The 18,429-nt window shown below is 37.0% G+C and overlaps 2 protein-coding genes across 5 annotated transcripts in view; one reads left to right on the forward strand and one right to left on the reverse strand.

Moving 5' to 3' along the window:
* ift74 (intraflagellar transport 74) overlaps nucleotides 1-2,884 on the reverse strand; it is a 48,836-nt gene extending 45,952 nt beyond the window's left edge. The window contains exons 1-5 of the mRNA XM_022665758.2: nucleotides 2,772-2,884; nucleotides 1,322-1,449; nucleotides 1,006-1,141; nucleotides 546-594; nucleotides 103-201 (exon numbers count right to left, since the gene is read on the reverse strand). Of these exons, the coding sequence (XP_022521479.2) occupies nucleotides 103-201; nucleotides 546-594; nucleotides 1,006-1,141; nucleotides 1,322-1,441 (404 nt within the window). The 5' untranslated portion in view covers nucleotides 1,442-1,449; nucleotides 2,772-2,884. The remainder of the gene's footprint in view (nucleotides 1-102; nucleotides 202-545; nucleotides 595-1,005; nucleotides 1,142-1,321; nucleotides 1,450-2,771) is intronic.
* Nucleotides 2,885-6,202: 3,318 nt separating this feature from the next.
* The window catches only part of fsd1l (fibronectin type III and SPRY domain containing 1-like), a 60,801-nt gene continuing 48,574 nt past the window's right edge, over nucleotides 6,203-18,429 (forward strand). For all 4 annotated transcript variants that reach the window (XM_049465178.1, XM_049465193.1, XM_049465199.1 and 1 more), the window contains exon 1: nucleotides 6,203-6,335. In XM_049465178.1, coding sequence (XP_049321135.1) covers nucleotides 6,321-6,335 — 15 coding nt within the window. In that variant the 5' untranslated portion in view covers nucleotides 6,203-6,320. The remainder of the gene's footprint in view (nucleotides 6,336-18,429) is intronic.

The following is an 18,429-nucleotide window of genomic DNA, read 5'->3' on the forward strand; positions in this document are numbered from 1 at the left end:
GATATAAGAAGGAAACATTAAACTTAAACTTAAAAAGAATTTGTTAAATACAGGCCAGCCTTGACTTGAGTTTGTACAGCAAAATGGATAATCCAAACTAACCTTTTTTCATATGACAGGTAAACAGAGTTCTCCTGGTTGAAGACATCAATTTCCTTCTGCAGCTTGCTCGTCTCAGTTGTGAGCTCATTTATTTTTCCTCTGTAATGAAAAAAGATACATACACGAAACAGCCATTACATTAAAGCCTAACACTGACTTTGCTTTAACTCAGTTCTCAATCTGAGAATTTGAGTTATCTGCTGTAAAAATAAAATGCTGTAATCAACTTTTCAAATGATATGATTGAAATTGCTTGATTTTCACTTGAGTTGCTGCATGCTATTGTAATCTTGATTGTTTGGTGTAAGATGGTTAGGATGACAAGTCAACATCTTCATGTTCCAGTAAAGCCATATCCACTATACACCAAGAGATTTTAACCAGTCTGCGGACATTCTTCATAATAACCTTAATCAAAACATTACTTATAACATACTACCCACCTGAGTAAGCCAAGGTAGTATGACTTGTCCAGAATTTGCCTCTGGGGTCCTGGGGAAACAGAAACACAAACAGTCTGTACATGAAGGGAGTTCAAACAAATCTGGTCAAAGCTAATGTAAAACTCTTAGAAATAAAACTTAAAGCAGCATTATGCGAGAATCGCTATTTCTTGCGCTGAGGCTCCCACTATAGTTAAGGACACAAGTTACGTGTGCATTTCTGGACAAGCTGAGAGATACATATGTACTGATATATCAGAGTAATACTGTGGGAGTTTACACTAATACAACTCAAGTTATGCAGTGTTACATAATTCTTTCTAGTTTTGCAGTTTAGCAGAGTGCAAACTGACTACAATAGAGACACTACTGAGCATTATAACGATCTTAAAGTTGCTGTTTTAAGGTAAGAATTCTACATAATGCTGCTTTAAATAACAAGTTATGACAATCAAAATACCTTTTCCCCCAGTCTTCATTCCACTAAGACCTTGCTGAGTAACAGGACGATCGGTCACTTTGATCTGAGCTGATAAGACACCAGGGGTGGCAATGGGTCCGCCCCTCGTCCCTGGACGACCAGTTCCAGGTACCATCTGAAAGACAAACAGGTAAAAAAAAAAATTTAATTCGACACAAATGAATATTCCACTGGCTAACTAAAGTGTTATAGTACTTATAGTGGTGGAGATAAGGATTTTTTTTAATGTATTGGGCACTGCATCAGATATTTAGACATCACTATCAGTACACTTTACACCTGCTTATTTACACACCCCAGTTCCCACTCTGATGGCTGTTGGTGGAGGTCTGATGGCTGTTGGTGGTCTTCCAGCCCCTGGAACTAATGACCCACGACTCATAGGTCTACCTGACGGTGGTCTCTGACTTGCCATTATTGATCCTGTAAAAAAAAAAAAGAAAATTAATGGTTAGCTTTTTAAAGCCCCAACCCTGAGCACAGTGTTTTAACCATTGAGCCAAAACACAATTCAACTCAACATCAGCTTTCATAATGAGAAGAATAAAAAAAAAATAGAATATAAATAAAATGTTTAAGAAAACCCCTTCGGATGAATGAATGCATTCATCTACTTCAAATTGCACACATTGCTGACAGAGATGTACAGAAACCAATATTTGATGGAATAACCCTGATTTTTAATCACAGCTTTCATGTATTGTGGCACACTCTCCACCAGTCTTTCACACTTCTTTTGGGTTTTTAAATGAGTATGGATTGTTTTCTTGGCATTATTTGAGGTTTGAAAGCACTGCGTCTTTTTCATGATTTTATTTTATTTGCAGCTAATAAATGCAAAATGAATGAAAATGAAATGAATGAAAAACACTGCAACAGTACAGATAGAAGGCTTACAGACTACAGGGCTTATTTCTCCAGTTAGCTAAATCCATATTTTGAAACTAAGTGCCATAGAAATATTCAGCTTTACTCCTTTACTCAGGTATTACAAGAGCCATATTGTTATACAGCTCTGGAAAAAATCAATTTCTGAATAAGTTTCTCTGATTTTGCTATTTATAGGTTTATGTTTGAGTAAAATGAACATTGTTGTTTTATTCTTTAAACTACAGACAACATTTCTCCCAAAATCCAAATAAAATTATTGTCATTTAGAGCATTTAATTGAAGAAAATGATAAATGACTGAAATAACAAAAAAGATGCAGAGCTTTGAAACCTCAAATGATGCAAATAAAACAAGTTCATATTCATAAAGTTTTAAGAGTTTAGAAATCAATATTTGGTGGAATAACCCTGGTTTTTAATCACAGTTTTCATGCATCTTGGCATGTTCTCCTCCACCAGTCTTACACACTGCTTTTGGATAACTTTAAGTTTGGTTTGATGGCTTGTGATCATCCATTTTCCTTTTGATTATATTCTAGAGGTTTTCAATTTGGTAAAATCACAGAAACTCATCACTTTTAGGTGGTCTCTTATTTTTTTTTCCAGAGCTGTAAATATATATAGCTATACTATATTTTATACAACTTAGCCGGCAATATAATTAGACATAAGCTAAATAAGACCGTTAGCTACTGCTGCAGTGTTTACCTAGTTAGTTAACGCTAGCTGGCAAGCTAACGTGGCTAATACACAGCGCCGTTGTGCGTTAGCCTGCTAAGCTCAGACTACACAGAGAGCGGACAGCAGTAAAGCAAAAATATAGACATAAATAAAGAGAATTTAACTAAACATTACCTCTAAATCCCACTGAAATCTCCAGGGGCTGAGCTTTAGCTAAGCTAAGCTATCTCCTTTCTGTAGCAGTCAGTACACTCTCCACTGTTGCCCAGCAACCTGTGGGGGGTTCTCGCGAGATCAGTGTGAGGGGCGCGCTCCAATTCATCTTCCCACTCACTCAGTAGTACACTATCTAGTGCTTAAGCTAGATATCGAATCAAACCGACGTATTCCAGTCTGTTTTAGCCTTAAACAAAAAGCAAGACAAGCTCTTTTTTAAAATAATTGATTCTGGGGGGAACAATGAATGAGCAAATGTCCCAATACGTTTGCTTATATAAGCTAGTGTATATAAATGTTTTTATTTTAGCCAGGAGCATGGGGCCGCACTTCTTTCTTTTGATCACTCCACCCCTGATCAGTTCAGTTCATTACGGTCCTCTCCACATTTCTAGTTAAGCTGAGTCACAAGCTGTATTTTTTTTATTTTAAAAGGTTTAATCTGTGTGTTTTATTTCGGAGACGAGTATTTTTAAGCAGCCATCAGAAAAATCTCATCACAGTTTACATGATTAGCCTACCGTTACCTTTCTTACAGAAAAATCGCTGTATATCCAGATATGTTTTAACATCAGCTGCTCCGACTAGCTGCCTGAACTCACAGCGACGGGGGGCTTCCCCACGCTGACCCTCCTTTGCAAGCTGATTGGCTGTTTCTCCTAAAAGGCGGGACTTTCTCCTTGAACCGGCTCCACGATTGGTTAAGAGACACAGAGCGGTAAGTGCCCTGTCTCCTCAATAATATATATTTTTTAATTTAATATAATACGGGAAATTTACGGGAAAATACTAATACGGGAGGACGGCGGGAAAGAGGAGTAAAATACGGTAGTTTCCCGGCCAAAACGGGAGACTTGACAGGTATGCAAGAACAAACATGAAAACAATGTGATTGTTTCTAAATGAATTATGAACTTTGGTTGAGGTCTGGAAGTTATTCTGTCCATTTCTCATTTTCTTCAAATAAATGCTCTAAATGGCAATTTGAGATACATGTTTTCATTAGTTTATTTTACTCAGGCAATCTGTGGGGGATTATCGCCTGGGGGAGTGCTCCAATTCATTTTCTTTCTCCTTCACTAGTACACTATCTAGTGTTTCAGCTAGATATTAAATCAAACCTACTTACTTTTAAGCCATTTTAGCCTTAAAGAGGCACTAACCCCCAAACCAAATTTTTTTCATTAATAGCTGAAATATGTTCCTTTGAAGTTAACACTCCAGTTAAAATATATTTGTTTTCTTTCATCTTGGCATGTTCTCCTCCACCAGTCTTACAAACTGCTTTAGGATAACTTTATGCCTTTACTCCTGGTGCAAAAAATTCAAGCAGTTCAGTTTGGTTTGATGGCTTGTGATCATCCATCTTCCTCTTGATTATATTCCAGAGGTTTTTAATTTGGTAAAATCAAAGAAACTCATCGTTTTTAAGTGGTCTCATTTTTTCAGGAGCTGTTGCGGTTGAATGAGACACTGAAACCTCAAGATCACAAGGGGGCGCCAAAGAACTGCAGCTAAACATCATTAATTCCCAAACTACATTATAATCAGAATTAAAACAGAAAACTGAATTATTCTGTGTTGTTTAAACTGATAATGATAATCGTAAGTGTAATTATTATGAACACTTTTAGAAGTAATTCAAATTAAACTTCTACTTCAAACTAAAATATAATATATTGATAAGAAAAAGAATGAACTTTTTATTTATTTCCATTTTAGCTGTACACACTGATATTAAATCAGCTTACCAAGTTTTGTTGGTTTAGATCCAAAACTGGTTTACTGTTATTGTTACCTTTAGTTTTCAGATGTATTTTATATTTTAAACATTAAATGGAAATATTTCAGTTCATATAATTTTTCTCTTATAGTTATTTAAATGAATTGTTTATTTTTACCTTTTTAATTTTTTAGCTCTTTATTTGATTGAAATTCATGCTTTTACAGAAGCAGTAGTGTTGGGCAGCTCTGCTGAATTCTCAGACTGGCATATTGGTTTGTCTGCAACATGCAAATCCATACATTTGCAAACCACGGAGTGAAGTTTCAGATGACTGAACTGTGATCAGCTGCGAGAGACAAGTACTATTATATGATAATATTTTACCATCATTCCAGAGAACACAGGTCCACTACTCCACAGCTCATTAATGAGGGGACTTCATCTACCCTCTATTTAGCCCATAGCTGGCATTAGGAGGCATGGTGTCAATTTAAGAGAGTCCTATTCTATTGGCAGTAGTTCTTTACAGGAACTATACAAGCTGTGTGTGTGCATTTGAAAATATATACATAGTAAATAAGCATCAATATATTGAATATCTTGAATACTATAGTGTTTTCTTTAAATCAATGTCTATTGTATGGACTAAGTAAATTGGCTGTGAAGTTGGTCATGCTAGATTGTGAATTAGGGAATGTTTTACTAGTTTCTTTAAGCAACCTAACATTTTTTTTTGTCTGTTGATCAGTGTGTCAGAATATCGGTTGACTAGCTTGTCGTTGTCTGTTGACAAGCTTAACCAGTAAAACTCAATTCAAAACATACCCTAATAGCAAAGGATATTGAATCAACATTCATTTTTCCATCACTAATTCATTGAAACAATGTTGATCTCCAATGTCAGTATTGATTTATTTGTGCACATTGATTTTGCATTGATTCAATGTTATGGATTTATATAGTTTGTATTAAACCATAAGTACCAGTCAAAAGTTGGGTCATACCTTTTTAACACAAATTTAGTGGTTTTTTTTATTATTTTAAAATTGTCTTTACCATTGCAGATCCAAACTAATAAGGAAAACACATGGGAGTGTTCATTAAACAAAAAAAGTTTAAGTGTTTTTATTATTTTTTTAATTCAATGTTCATTTCAATCAGGGCTGTGTGTTTCCTGTGTGGCACAACTAACTCTTTTAGATTTTTTTTAAATAGTTTATTTTTCTTTCCATTGCATTGGATAATATTTTAATATTTCATATTAACCTTTTTATTTTAGACACATCCCTACACCGTAAAAAAATACATTTTAAAAAGTCTAAATCACATTAAATTTGTAAAAATTAGCTGGTATTTGCTTTAATGACTCAATGACAGTACTATTGTTTTTCAGTGCAGTGGTTTATAAACTTGTTCATTTGGCTGGTTTACGGTCTATTCTGATAGACAACAGCTATGAAAATAAATAAATAGTGAAAATAAAATTAAATAAATAAATGATGTCTATTGTAATGGATGCAGGGTCTAAAATGGTTTAAAAATAATAAATAAAACAATAAATATTGTAGTTAGTATTTTTGTCTGTGGTGTCAGGTGGTGTAACGTGAGTGGACGCGCGCGCGTGCACGTGTGTGTGTGCATGCACCCGTCACGGCGCTGGTGCGCATGCGCGAAGAGCTCCGCCTTGTTCCACAGGGATAATCGGGTCGGTCGCTGGGAAACTTGGCCCGTCCATGAACTGAACTCACAGCTTTTCCTGGGGTTTTCGGACTGTCCTCGGGATGGACACTCAGAAAGTAAGTAGTGTATGATTATTTACAGTGTTATAAACGGATCTGAGAGGCTGTGGTTGTGTGTAAACGTGTTAATTCCCCGGTAAAGCCCGCAGTCCGTTAGCTGGGTTATATTATTATTAGTCCTCCAGCTCTCTGCAGCTAATGCACTACAGTTAACCTATCTAACTACAGCAGCTACAGACAGCATGTCAGTGCAGGGAGTTTATAACTGTAATGTGGTTAAATGTAGTATATTTATAATTTATAACAGCTTTATTACTGCCCCTGTTTTCTTTATTGGGAGTGTACAGCAGCTGGGCTGTGGGGGATGTGGATGAGGAGTATTAGCTAGTATGAGCTGTAACTAGTTGTTTTTACTGTTTTAATTTACATTTATGGACATTTATGCTCCTGAAATTGTCCTAAACTATGTAAAAATATAATATAATCTATGTACTGTAGTATAAGATGTTGTCTATGGGATTCAGCAGCATGAACAGACTAGCCATAGTCCTGTAGCAGCAGCAGGTGCTTCCCTGTAAATTGAAAAGGGTGTTGTTTAGGGCTGGGCGATATGACCCTAAAATAATATCACAATATTAGGGGTGGGCAATATTATAGCGTATACAATAAGTTATATCGTGACACAGAAATATCATGATATTAATAATACATATCGTGATAATAGGGCTGTTCTGTCTTAAAAGTCGTATATTATTTACTGTGAAGCTTTAGGTGTATTTAATGTATAATTGTTTTAGTTTGCAGTTTATATGCATGCACTAAATATTCTGCAATATTATTTGCTGCATTATATTATTTTATGCTATATTATTTATTTTGCTACATTATGATTATTCTGTTATACTATTATACTATATTCCTATTATATTATATATTATTATATATTCCTCATATTTTAGTTTTCCTATATCGCCAAGTATATCGTTATCGCGAAAATACCCTAAAATATCGTGATATTGTTTTAGAGCCATGTCCCCACCCCTATACTGTAGTATAAGATGTTTTTTATGGGATTCAGCAGCATGAACAGACTGACTATAGTCCTGTAGCAGCAGCAGGTGCTTCCCTTTAAACTGAAAAGGGTGTTGTTTAGGGCTGGGCGATGTGACCCTAAAATAATATCACAATATTTCAGGGTATTCCTGCAATAAACATATATATATATATCAATACATTGAATTACAAAAAAAAATCTTGGACATATGACAAAACGTTGAATTAAAAAATAATAATAATATTTTCTAGCATATTTGCAGATCTGTCCTCAAAGCTAATGCTAACTTACTTAGAAGAATCTAAAGTATAAAACATATTCTGTTTTCAGGACAGATCTGCATATATGCTAGAAATTATTATTATTATTTTTTTTTAATTCAACATTTTGTCATATGTCCAAGAATTGTTTTTTGTAATTCAATGTATTAATATATATGTTTATCGCAGGAATACCCTGAAATATTGTGATATTATTTTAGGGTCATATCACCCAGCCCTAAACAACACCCTTTTCAATTGAGGTATTTGCCTCAATGACTCAATGGCATTACTACTGTTTTTCAGTGCAGTGGTTTATAAACCTGTTCATTTGGCTGGTTTATGGTCTATTCTGATAGACAACAGCTCTCAAATAGTGAAAATAAAAATAAAGAAAACAAATGATGTCCATTGTAATGGATGCAGAGTCTAAAAGGGTTTGTTTAACACCTTTTGTTTACAGAATAATTTAGCATATGTACCTGTATAGCTTTTATATAGTCTCAGAATTTATTTCAAAATACACAAAAAGAAAAAACACATTGAATGAGAATAGGTTTGTCCAAACATTTGACTGCCACTGTATTCCTTGTAATTAAATATGTATAGGCTGTTTCCTCTGGGCCTGGCAGTATCAACAGACCAGTCAAAGTCCTGTAACAGCAGCAGGTGCATCTCTTAAGTAATAAAGCTGATGTGCAGTACATGTGTTGTCCAGTGGTTTTCATTGTTTCAGACATGGGTATATGCATTTTATTCAGATTTAGGCTGTGCAAACTACTCTTTATGTAGAGCTAGATAATATATTGATATTTAAATGCATGATTTTTGCCAGTACTTAAAAAACATTGACTGTACTTTTCATTAGGAACAGTATTAGTTTTTTCTATTTCTGTTCACACTGTTTTGAATGGAAACCATTAAAGCTACTTTTTTTAAGAATATGCTGCTGGCAATGCATTTGTCTACAAGTGTGTTGTAAATAGTGTTTGTGTTATCCAGTTGTTTTCGTTGTTCTAGGCTGGCTCTAATACGTTTGCACGTTTACACTGATCTTGTTTGATTTGCCCTATTTAGTATAGACATATAATTATACTCCTTGCATTAATTCATATATTAAAGCTGTTTTCTTTGGGTATACCAATATCAACATACTGGTAATAGTCCTACAGCTGCACAGGTGCATCCATCAAAATTAATTTAATAATGTATGCTAGTGCACAGTGTTTGGATTAGCTTGTTGTTGTCACTGTTTTAGACTTAAATTTCAAGTATATTTTGGTATATGTAGGCTGTTAAAACTGCCATTCTTAGAAGTTTACACAAGTCCATGCAGTCATATCTGTTTATACACATTATACTAATACTGTATATAATATAATGTTCTTAATTACTCTGATGCATCTTAACTGCATTTATTATATTACCTGCATGTACTGAGCAATGGCAATAAAAATGAATGTAGTCTGTTTCATGGGCGTGGTAGTGGGGGGAAAAGTGGACCTGACCACCCAGGGCCCAAGTAGAGAGAGGGGCCCATGAAAATTTTTGCTCACGTTCCTTGTGTACTGGCATGGATAGGGGCCCACTGTCACTGAGAGTGTACAGGGCCCCGAATTTGCTGCTACACCCCTGGTCTGTTCTATTGTTTGACCGTTTCTTATGGGCTTGGTTTAGCAGCAGGTGCATCTCTTCAGAAGTCAAGAACAGTGTTTGTGTTCAGTTGTGGTTACTGAAGTGTTTAAGGATCATATTATTATTTATTAACAGTCTGTAGGTGATTAGGTAGGTCAATGATGGAATAGGTGAGCTCATAAATAGGTTACATACACTAGTAGTTCATGTAGTCATGTAATGTAGTAGGTGGATTGGCTTACAGCAGGGAAGAGGATTCCATGTGATGTGTGTTGACTCAGTAAATGTGTGTGTATGGGTGTGTGAGAGAGAGAGAGAGAGAGAGAGAAAGAGAGAGAAAGAGAGAGAGAGAGAGAATGAGAGAAGCTTAATGGACAGCGCTGTAGGGGAGGTGGCTTCAGTCAGGAAGTGGTGAGGTGACTGTGGAGTTCACTGATAGTGACCGGCTTATCAGAGATGTCGAGTCCTGCAGCTTCCTTAGCTTCACTAAGAGATCACTCTGAAGAAATAAAGTGAAATCCACTGAAATTTAATCAAATCTTAGAAGTCTTAAGCTTTAGGGTGTTTTCACACTTGCCCCGAATAAATGAGTAAACTGAGGGGAATTTTTAGTTTTTTACAAATGGTCGATTGATTGCACAGTCCTATTTGTCACTTTCCTGCTTTTCTTTATTTATATTGGATACAAACATTTTGAGCGGTGAGGAACAGAGCTTTTGGAAAGCACAGCTTTTTTTCCATGTGCTCCTGCAGACCAGCAGTCGTTCTCATATGAGAAGATTTTTTCTCCATGCAGGTCAGCGCAAGAGCGTTTATCACCATGATGTCAGTACTAGGGCTGCAAAGATTACTCAATATAATCGACAATGTTGATTATTTAAATTTGTCGCTACAAATTTCATTGTTGACTAATCCTTAATTCATAACAGTACTGCATTACAAGACTGGGGGGGGGGAGCAATAGAAGATGGGTAAATGTGTCTCCAAAAGTGCCCAAACACAACAGATTACATATTTAATAACTAAATAATCAATACTTTCCACGTTTAAACAACATCTAGACATTTAAATGCCTTTTAAATCTCATGTTTAGCTGTTTCTATCGTTTTTAGAAATCGAGAACATGGCAGAAATAATCGTTAACTAATCGACAAATCGAAAAAATTATCATCAGATTACTCGACAACCAAAATAATCATTAGTTGACTCAATCCACAAAGCTGAGTTTTCTACAGATCCCTTAGTCCAGTTCTGTCCACATGACCGAACACATGGAAACAGGAGTAGATAGTATGCTTGACGCTAACCCCAGAACAAGAAGGACTAGACAACAGTACTCTGAACCACTTCCAGGTTTGAAAACAGCTTTAACATTTGACCAAACTTGCTGAACCTTGTGGAGCAAGCACTGAAAAAAAAAATACGATGAGATGTGTTGTACACTCTTTGACTCATAACAGTGGTGGAATTTATTGTAACTTGCAGTCTTGTTGGATGCACTATGTTTTTTTTTTTTACTGATTGTCCACTCAGAGCGCAGTTTAGATCTCGAAGGGCATCAGTGATGTAATGATACCACAGTGCTTTTTAGTGCTGTTACACACGCTACCCCATTCTATCCCAGCAGGCTGTGGCCCCACTGGCAGAAACTGGGTCGAGTATTTAGTCAGCGAGGGGCTGAAGTGTAAGAAGACAGGTTTTCATTACCTTTCCCCAGTGAGCCTCAGGCTTACTCTCATTCACTTACCTGAAGGTGAGAGCAGGGGGCAGCAGGCTTGGATTTCAGCTCCACTCAGTGTATTAAAGTGTAAACCTCATAAGATGTTTCTCTTCAGGACACTTACGAATTTATTCAGATACAAGATATTTTATGTTGTTGCTGGACCCTTATAAGGGGTCTTGTGGGGTTTACTGGACCTTCATTTAGAGCTACAACTATGCAATTACATAATTACCTTATTACACTTACATTCATTTAGTGTTCTGTATCAATATGTTTAAGATCATTTGCAAGTTTTACATATTCAGTTAGTATCTGGATTTACTGTGACCGGATTCTTAGGACCCTATGATTTATACAGTGCAGAGAACGCAGATGGAATCACAGAATTGATCAATAAAAACGGAAATAATATATATCTAAATCTACAAATTTCATAAGTGTGCTTGCATATAGCTGGCTTGCTGGTGTGGAAATGTCCAAATGGTGATGTGATGTATTTGACTTATTGGATCAATGCCCCAAAAATATATTTATTTAATTAGGAACAGGATATTGTCATTGGCGTTCACATGTTGATTTATTCCACTTGTTTGTTTTCTTCAAGCTACTTCCAATTTCTTCTGGAGAAGTCCTTAAATTACGTTTCAGATGTATGTTTTATTAAATTATGTATTTAAGGGCATTATTAAAAGTATCTTTTATTTGAAAAAGAGAACTGCTGCGATCAGGTACTTTAAGTTACAAATTTCACATTTATTTATAGTTATAATCTATGCACCCTGTGCCTATTTTTCATCTGTTTGTTATTTTACTATTGCTTAATATGATTGCAGCAGTTTTAGTATGTATGTTATAAATTGACCCCCACTGGGTTCAATTGTTTCCCCAGTGCCAGAGCAGTTTACTGCTGCCGTGGAGCAGTGATGAAAGTTGTGCACTACTGCTTGCCATGAAACAAGTGACGTAAACATGTCTACAGACGCTGTGGCTGACACCACATATCAAAGCAACGGTTGCAGATATTAACATTTTTCTAAAACCCCGCCTATTATTAGCAGGTGAACCAAGGCATCAGCATCAGCACAACTTACCCTCAACTGGACAGTGTCAGAGTAGCAGAGTTCTGATACATCAGCTCACAGATGCCTTGTGCTGATCGACATCACCCTATGAATGATGAGGGCAAGGAGCGCCATCTACCCACCCAGAGAGAGCAAGGATGGAACACTTGGTGCAGGAAATTCGTTTTACTCAGATTTTTGGATAGATTGAAATGGAATTCACACAGTCTTTAAAGATGTGAGCTGCTGAAATCAGGTCAGCGATGCCTCGCCTCTGTTCAGTTCTGGCCTTTGGTTGTGGAAAGTGAGAGCTGCCAGTGTCTTTGCAATGACCGCATTCTATTTTACTCTGTAGTGACACATAGGACAATCAGAATGCAATAGGGGTGTGTGTGTGTGCGTGTGTGTGTATGAGGGAGAGGGAGAGTAAACGGTGTGTGTATTCTTTTTCTGTGGGCACAGCAATGTTTCTTTTTTGTAAAACTTCCCTTTATCATAGATTAAACTGATCTTTCAGACCAAAAATAAGTGCACACAATTTAAGCATAATCACAGGTGTGTCTAAAATTTGATAAACACACCTACTGAACCTGTCAGCTATAGCTGATGTTAGCACAATGTTAATCACATTCTCTATCATTATTTCAAAACAATTTTTCACAAGAAACACAAAGTAAGAGCAGCAATTAATGCCTGAATAACAACAAACTCAAATTTATTACTTATGTGCAGCAAGAGAGGAAGCATGCTGCAGACTGTGCCGACGTGACGTAGCTAACTAGGCTGGAGGTAGGGCGAGGTAGAGTTCCACAGTGACTAAAGTAATATTTCTTTAATTTTAGAAAGTAGAATAATGTATTTTACTAAAAAAAGGAAGTGTGCCTGTATATTTTAGCTTATCTAAAGAAAACACTGTTTTTACACTGGAAAGCACAAGCATTACTGCTACTGTGAGCTGATTGGTTGGCGAGCTGATCCTGGAGAAACAGGTAGAGCATGTTTAAAAGGACTGTAACTGCAGTTCAAAACTGTAAAAAATGATGTCTGCGGTACTGAAATATTTAATATAGTTCTGTGTTGAGGACATAAGTACATATTTGAAAATAAAACTTGATCAGACATTTATAAACTCTGATTTTGCTCAGTTGCTTTATATAAACCTGTTCATGTTGGACTCACTTTACGTGCGTATTCTCCTCTATAGAGATTCTCTGGCATAGCAGCTCTAGTTTTCGTGCATTTAGTTTAGGTGTGTTTAGGCTTTTCAGAAACAGTTGTTTCTGAAAAGCGGCCAGGTGAGTCTGCGATTTCCCACAGTGAGAAATCGTGTAATTTGTGACACCATGTCGCTGACCAGTCATGTAGCATGAAAGTCTCAACAATTGAAGGACTCGCGATCACGGCACAACCAGTCTTGTAGTGTGAACAGCACAATGACTGAAGACTCAAAAGGTTGTGTAGTGTGAACCTGGCATAAATTAGATTAAGCTTCATGAAGATTTTTTAACACTTGGCTTGGCTTCACTTATTTTAAGCAGGATAAGTAAAATGGTGTATATATGCTGTTCTATTTTTCGTTTGGGACAGTGGCTCACTCAGTGACACAAGCTAATATGACATTTCCCCATTCAGCCAGCCACAGCCTCAGCACCACCAGCGCAGCAGCACTGGTACTGTGGGGTTTTACACAGTTGTTTTTTGAGATGTTTGGAGATGTTATGCTCTATGTTTGCCCACTGGTGTCTCTTACTGTTTTTTAATATTAACTACAGACTGCTAGAGTAGTGAATGAAGATCAGTCAGCTGCAGTTGGTCAGGGATAACACTTGAACAGCAGATTAAGGTAAAAGTGCTGAGGTTGAGGATTACAGAATGCAGTGGGGAGATAGTGGAACTAAGAGGCTCTGATTATGACTTTGGATTACATCACGAAGGCAAAGGGCTGCACTTTCCCAAGCTGCACGCTCTTTCACCATACACATTGTTTCACATATTTGTAAGACCATGTTAAAAATCTGTGAAAAAAATATAGGGCAATGTTCACAGTACAAGCCTTGTTGACCTACAGCCCAATACTCATACCACATCCCACAAGTTTTAAAAGTATTCCCATTCATTACTTGGGTAGAAGTATAGATACTATACTGTCAATGTTTTAAGCATTAACGCATGCCATTAATTTGTAAGCAGTAACACTTAATTTTTTTTTAATGCAAATTAATTGTCACCAAGTTTGACCCCAACTTCTGCCATAATCTGCCCAACGTGCAGATTTATTTTTCAGCTGAATGACTGAAAAGCTCCAACTCGGACAACACAATGACAATGACAGAGGAGATATGCCCCTGCTGCTCCATGCTGTTCACACCTGCAGTATGTGCTGTGTTCACTGCTCCTAGCTGGTCGACTCCGTTTACTATGCAGACATCTGCGCTGCACGTATCATTGAAAACACTGTTTGATAGTACAAAGGCACCAGACAGCTCTGACCAATCAGAGGAGACAATTAGGGGTGGGAATCGTTTACTATCTCACGATTCGATTCGATTCCGATTTTGGGGGCCACGATTCGATTCAAAATCGATTTTTGATTCAAAACGATTTGAATTATAAAAATTTCTGCTTCTGGCTTATGAATCTTATTGAAAAAAACCCCTCCATAATATACACTGGTCCTGGAGCAGGTAATGTGTTACAAAAACAATAAAATGTGCAGGAATGTGGGTCCTCAGTGACAGAGGAATCACTGGGATATCACAATGACGTTAATGAACAATAAATAAATAATAAATAACACTGCTTTATTACCAGGCTACTAGCGGTGGTGTGTAGGTGACGCTGCTGGGCTGATGTGATGATAGCAGTGGAGCGCTAAAGTTCAGGAGCAGCTGCTGATTAACTAGTTAATTTAAGGTCGTTGTATTTCTTCAGAAAGGGGGCAGGAGGTGGAGAAATTAATTCATATTGTCCATTCCTTAATTCCTCTGTGATGAGGAGCTGAAATTAGCTCTGATTAGCTTATTGTATTTTTCCGTTCCGCCTTAAATGCTGCAGCCCGCTGCCACCTGTAGCGTTATTTAAGGTGGAACTGGAAAGTTAGCTAGTTAGCTAGCTAACAGTTACTGAAACTAACTACTAGCGATCTTTTTTATGCTTGTTATGAAGCATTCTGCCATAAAACATTGAAACTACACGTTAATCTAATGTAATATAGTGCTTGTTCTGCCATCTTACCGGTGATTCTCAAACACCTACGCTCTGTGTGTGTCTGGAAGATCTCCGTTTGAAAGGACAAGCGCTATCCCCAGGGTTGCCAGGTCCAACAAAAATACCCAGCCCAAAATCAGTCTAAAACCCGCCCCTCAGAATCGATTTTGGGACATTTTAAATCGATTCTGAATCGTAGTAAATGAGAATCAAGATTCTTATGTGAATCGATTTTTTGGCACACCTCTAGAGACAATGTGCTCGCATGGTTTATTGATGCACAGTTTTTTACACCCTAGATGCACAATACACACTTTGGTTCTCTATGCTCTCAGCGCAGCTACACATGTGGCTACGTGCACTTAGTGTAAGACGCTCTTAAAGAGACAGTGTACACATTACTGAATACTGGCTGTTACATACAGTATTTCCCCCAGGCCATTTAAATGGTCATCCCATTTATGTGAGCATGTGCGCACTACCAAAGACTTCCTGAGATTTTTATACACAGAGCTGTCAGCTGGGCCAGAACAAGGTGATACAAGTGCTGATTAGAAAACAGAGGTTTATTGCAAACACAAACCCCAAAGAGATTGGTGTACACAGTGCAGCAAGTTAACAAAAGGGCAGCAATATGTAGTAACATACCAGGCGTAGTGAGCCAAAGCCAGGGTCGGTACATGGTAAGACATCTATGTGAAAGGGGATAGGCAAAATAGTAGTCAAAAGAGGAAGCAAGGTCGGTAACTGAAGATCCACAACAAAACTAGAGGGCTAGGCAAGATAGTAAACAAAGAGCAGAATAGGGTCGATAACAAGAAGGCAAGAAAGCAAGGAAAACGCGTCAGAACACAGCTAGAAGAAAAACACAGCCGGAAGAAAACCAAGGGAACAGTGTGGGGAGGCGTGTGCAGGTCTGACGGATCACAGTATAAACCAATAGGGTGTCGGAATGGTAAATGTTTATACTTCTCTACATCCAATCACAATCAGATTCACTCAATCTGGATGGAGAGATTTATCTGGATAGGGGTTTTACTGAACAATAAGAAGCCGCAATAAAAACAAGCTGAAATTAAATAGGGGTAAAGAGGCTATTTTTAAAAATGTAAGAAGTAGAAGTAAAAAGTCGTCTGAAAAATAATTATTCTAGTAAAGTATAGATAACCAACATTTCTATTTAGGTAAGGTTTAAAGTAGTTCCACAACTCAAAATATCCAACAGCCAACAGTACCTCTGTGATCAGAACTGTCTTCTGATAAAGTTCTCCATCAAAAACTAGGGCACTGAAAGGTGGAGTTGCGAGGAAGGAGTTTCTAATGAAGTTGATAAACCAGTTTGTGTAAATAGTTTGTTTGGAATCCTCTGTAGTTTTCCTCCTCTGGCATCCTGGGATGTGAGGCTGCTTTCCTACAGTATGGTGGTGTTGGTGTCTCCTTGCGTCTAAAGATAGCTGAGTGTACTAATCCTTAAATCTGCCTAATCATGGAATCTCCCTCTCTCTTTCCTTCTCTCTCTGGCACTTAAAGAAGAAAGCACAAGTTGAATCTTTCACCTGCATTCTCGTAATCATCAGAACACATGTATTAGATTCCCTGCTGCTGTGGGGGATGACAACCCTCTAGGGCCTGATCTAAATAATGCAAAAGCTCTGCAGGACCACAGTGGACTATTGAGAAAGAAAGCTTTGTGAAACATGTAGTGAGGCTGAAATTTATTTTACAAAATATTGCTTCTTCATCATCAATGCAGTGTGCTCATGTGCAATAGTGAAATCGCAGGATGTGCAATGTCCCATAAGGCAAATAAGTTCTTAAGTCAGATTATATCTGCCCAATAGACTTTTTACCCCAATATTGGAAACATGATTTTAAATGAGTTTCTTTGATTTTACCAAATTTAAAACTTCTGGAATAAAAATCAAGAGGAAGACTGATGATCACAAGCCATCAAACCAAGCAGAACTTCTTAAATTAACATAAAGCTATCTAAAGCAGTGTGTAAGACTGGTGGAGGAGAACATGCCAAGATGCATAAAAACTGACCAGTTATTCCACCAAATATTGATTTCTGAACTCTTAAAACTTTATTAATATGAACTTGTTTTTTTTGCATTATTTGAAGTCTAAAAGCTCTGCTTTTTTTGTTATTTCAGTTATTTCTCATATTCTGCAAATAAATGCTCTAAATGACAATATTTTTATTTGGAATTTGGGAGAAATGTTGTCCGTAGTTTATAGAATAAAACAAAAATGTTCAAACATATACCTATAAATAGCAAAATCAGAAAAACTGATTCAGAAACTGAAGTGGTCTCTGTATATCACTGAAAAATATGGCAATGTCTGTTTTAATAATATTGCACAGTTCTAATTAAAACAGTCTAGGAAAGATCATTTGGATATTTGTTTGGGTCAACTTTTAATTTACTGTTTCTTCTGAAATTGAGGGTATTAGAAATAGTTTATCCTGCTTTTATTTGAATAACAGATTAGGGGTCCTATCTTACACCCTGCCAACAGTGTATTTTCACTCCTTGTGCCTTTAAACCCCGCTAATGTTACAGAGCAGTGTTATTGGTGCAATAATTCTGCTATATGCCTGCAAGTCTTGATCTGGATGGACGGATAAATGGATGGGAGGATGGATCTAAACTGACTTTATGACTATATACTTGTTATGTAAAAGTAAAAGCATGTGATGTTTACTCTTTCTCAGGCTCATTAAAAGAGCCACAGTGATGCAGGTGAATGTTTGCACTTAGCAAATACATGAGTTCTGGAGAGAGACAATGACTTTGAGAGTGTTTCTGAATCCTGAAAGAAATGTTTATTCTTCTATTGCTGTCATGAATGATTAGCTAATAGCTAATTATAATGTGTATAAACCTGACCTCAGACCATCCCTTTAAATCAAACTCTTTTGATTTGACTGATCAAGTCAGTTCAGTTCAGTTGGCATGCCTTTATTATTGCTGCCCAGTAGTGCAGTACAGCCTTTTTACTGCACTGTATTTTCCATAACCCCAGGCAGACACTTTAACAGGGGACATTTGTTATGCTGATGTCCAAACATCAAATCACAGCCACACAAGGTGTTTGGTTTATTGCCAGCTGTAATAACTACAGCACTTTTATTCTCTTTAGATTATACTGTAGCACTCAGATCCACTTTCAATATGCTCAACTAAGAGTGCTGGAAATGTATTGG

The sequence above is a fragment of the Astyanax mexicanus genome, chromosome 1 (genome assembly GCF_023375975.1).
Source record: "Astyanax mexicanus isolate ESR-SI-001 chromosome 1, AstMex3_surface, whole genome shotgun sequence".
Lineage (NCBI taxonomy): Eukaryota > Metazoa > Chordata > Actinopteri > Characiformes > Acestrorhamphidae > Astyanax > Astyanax mexicanus.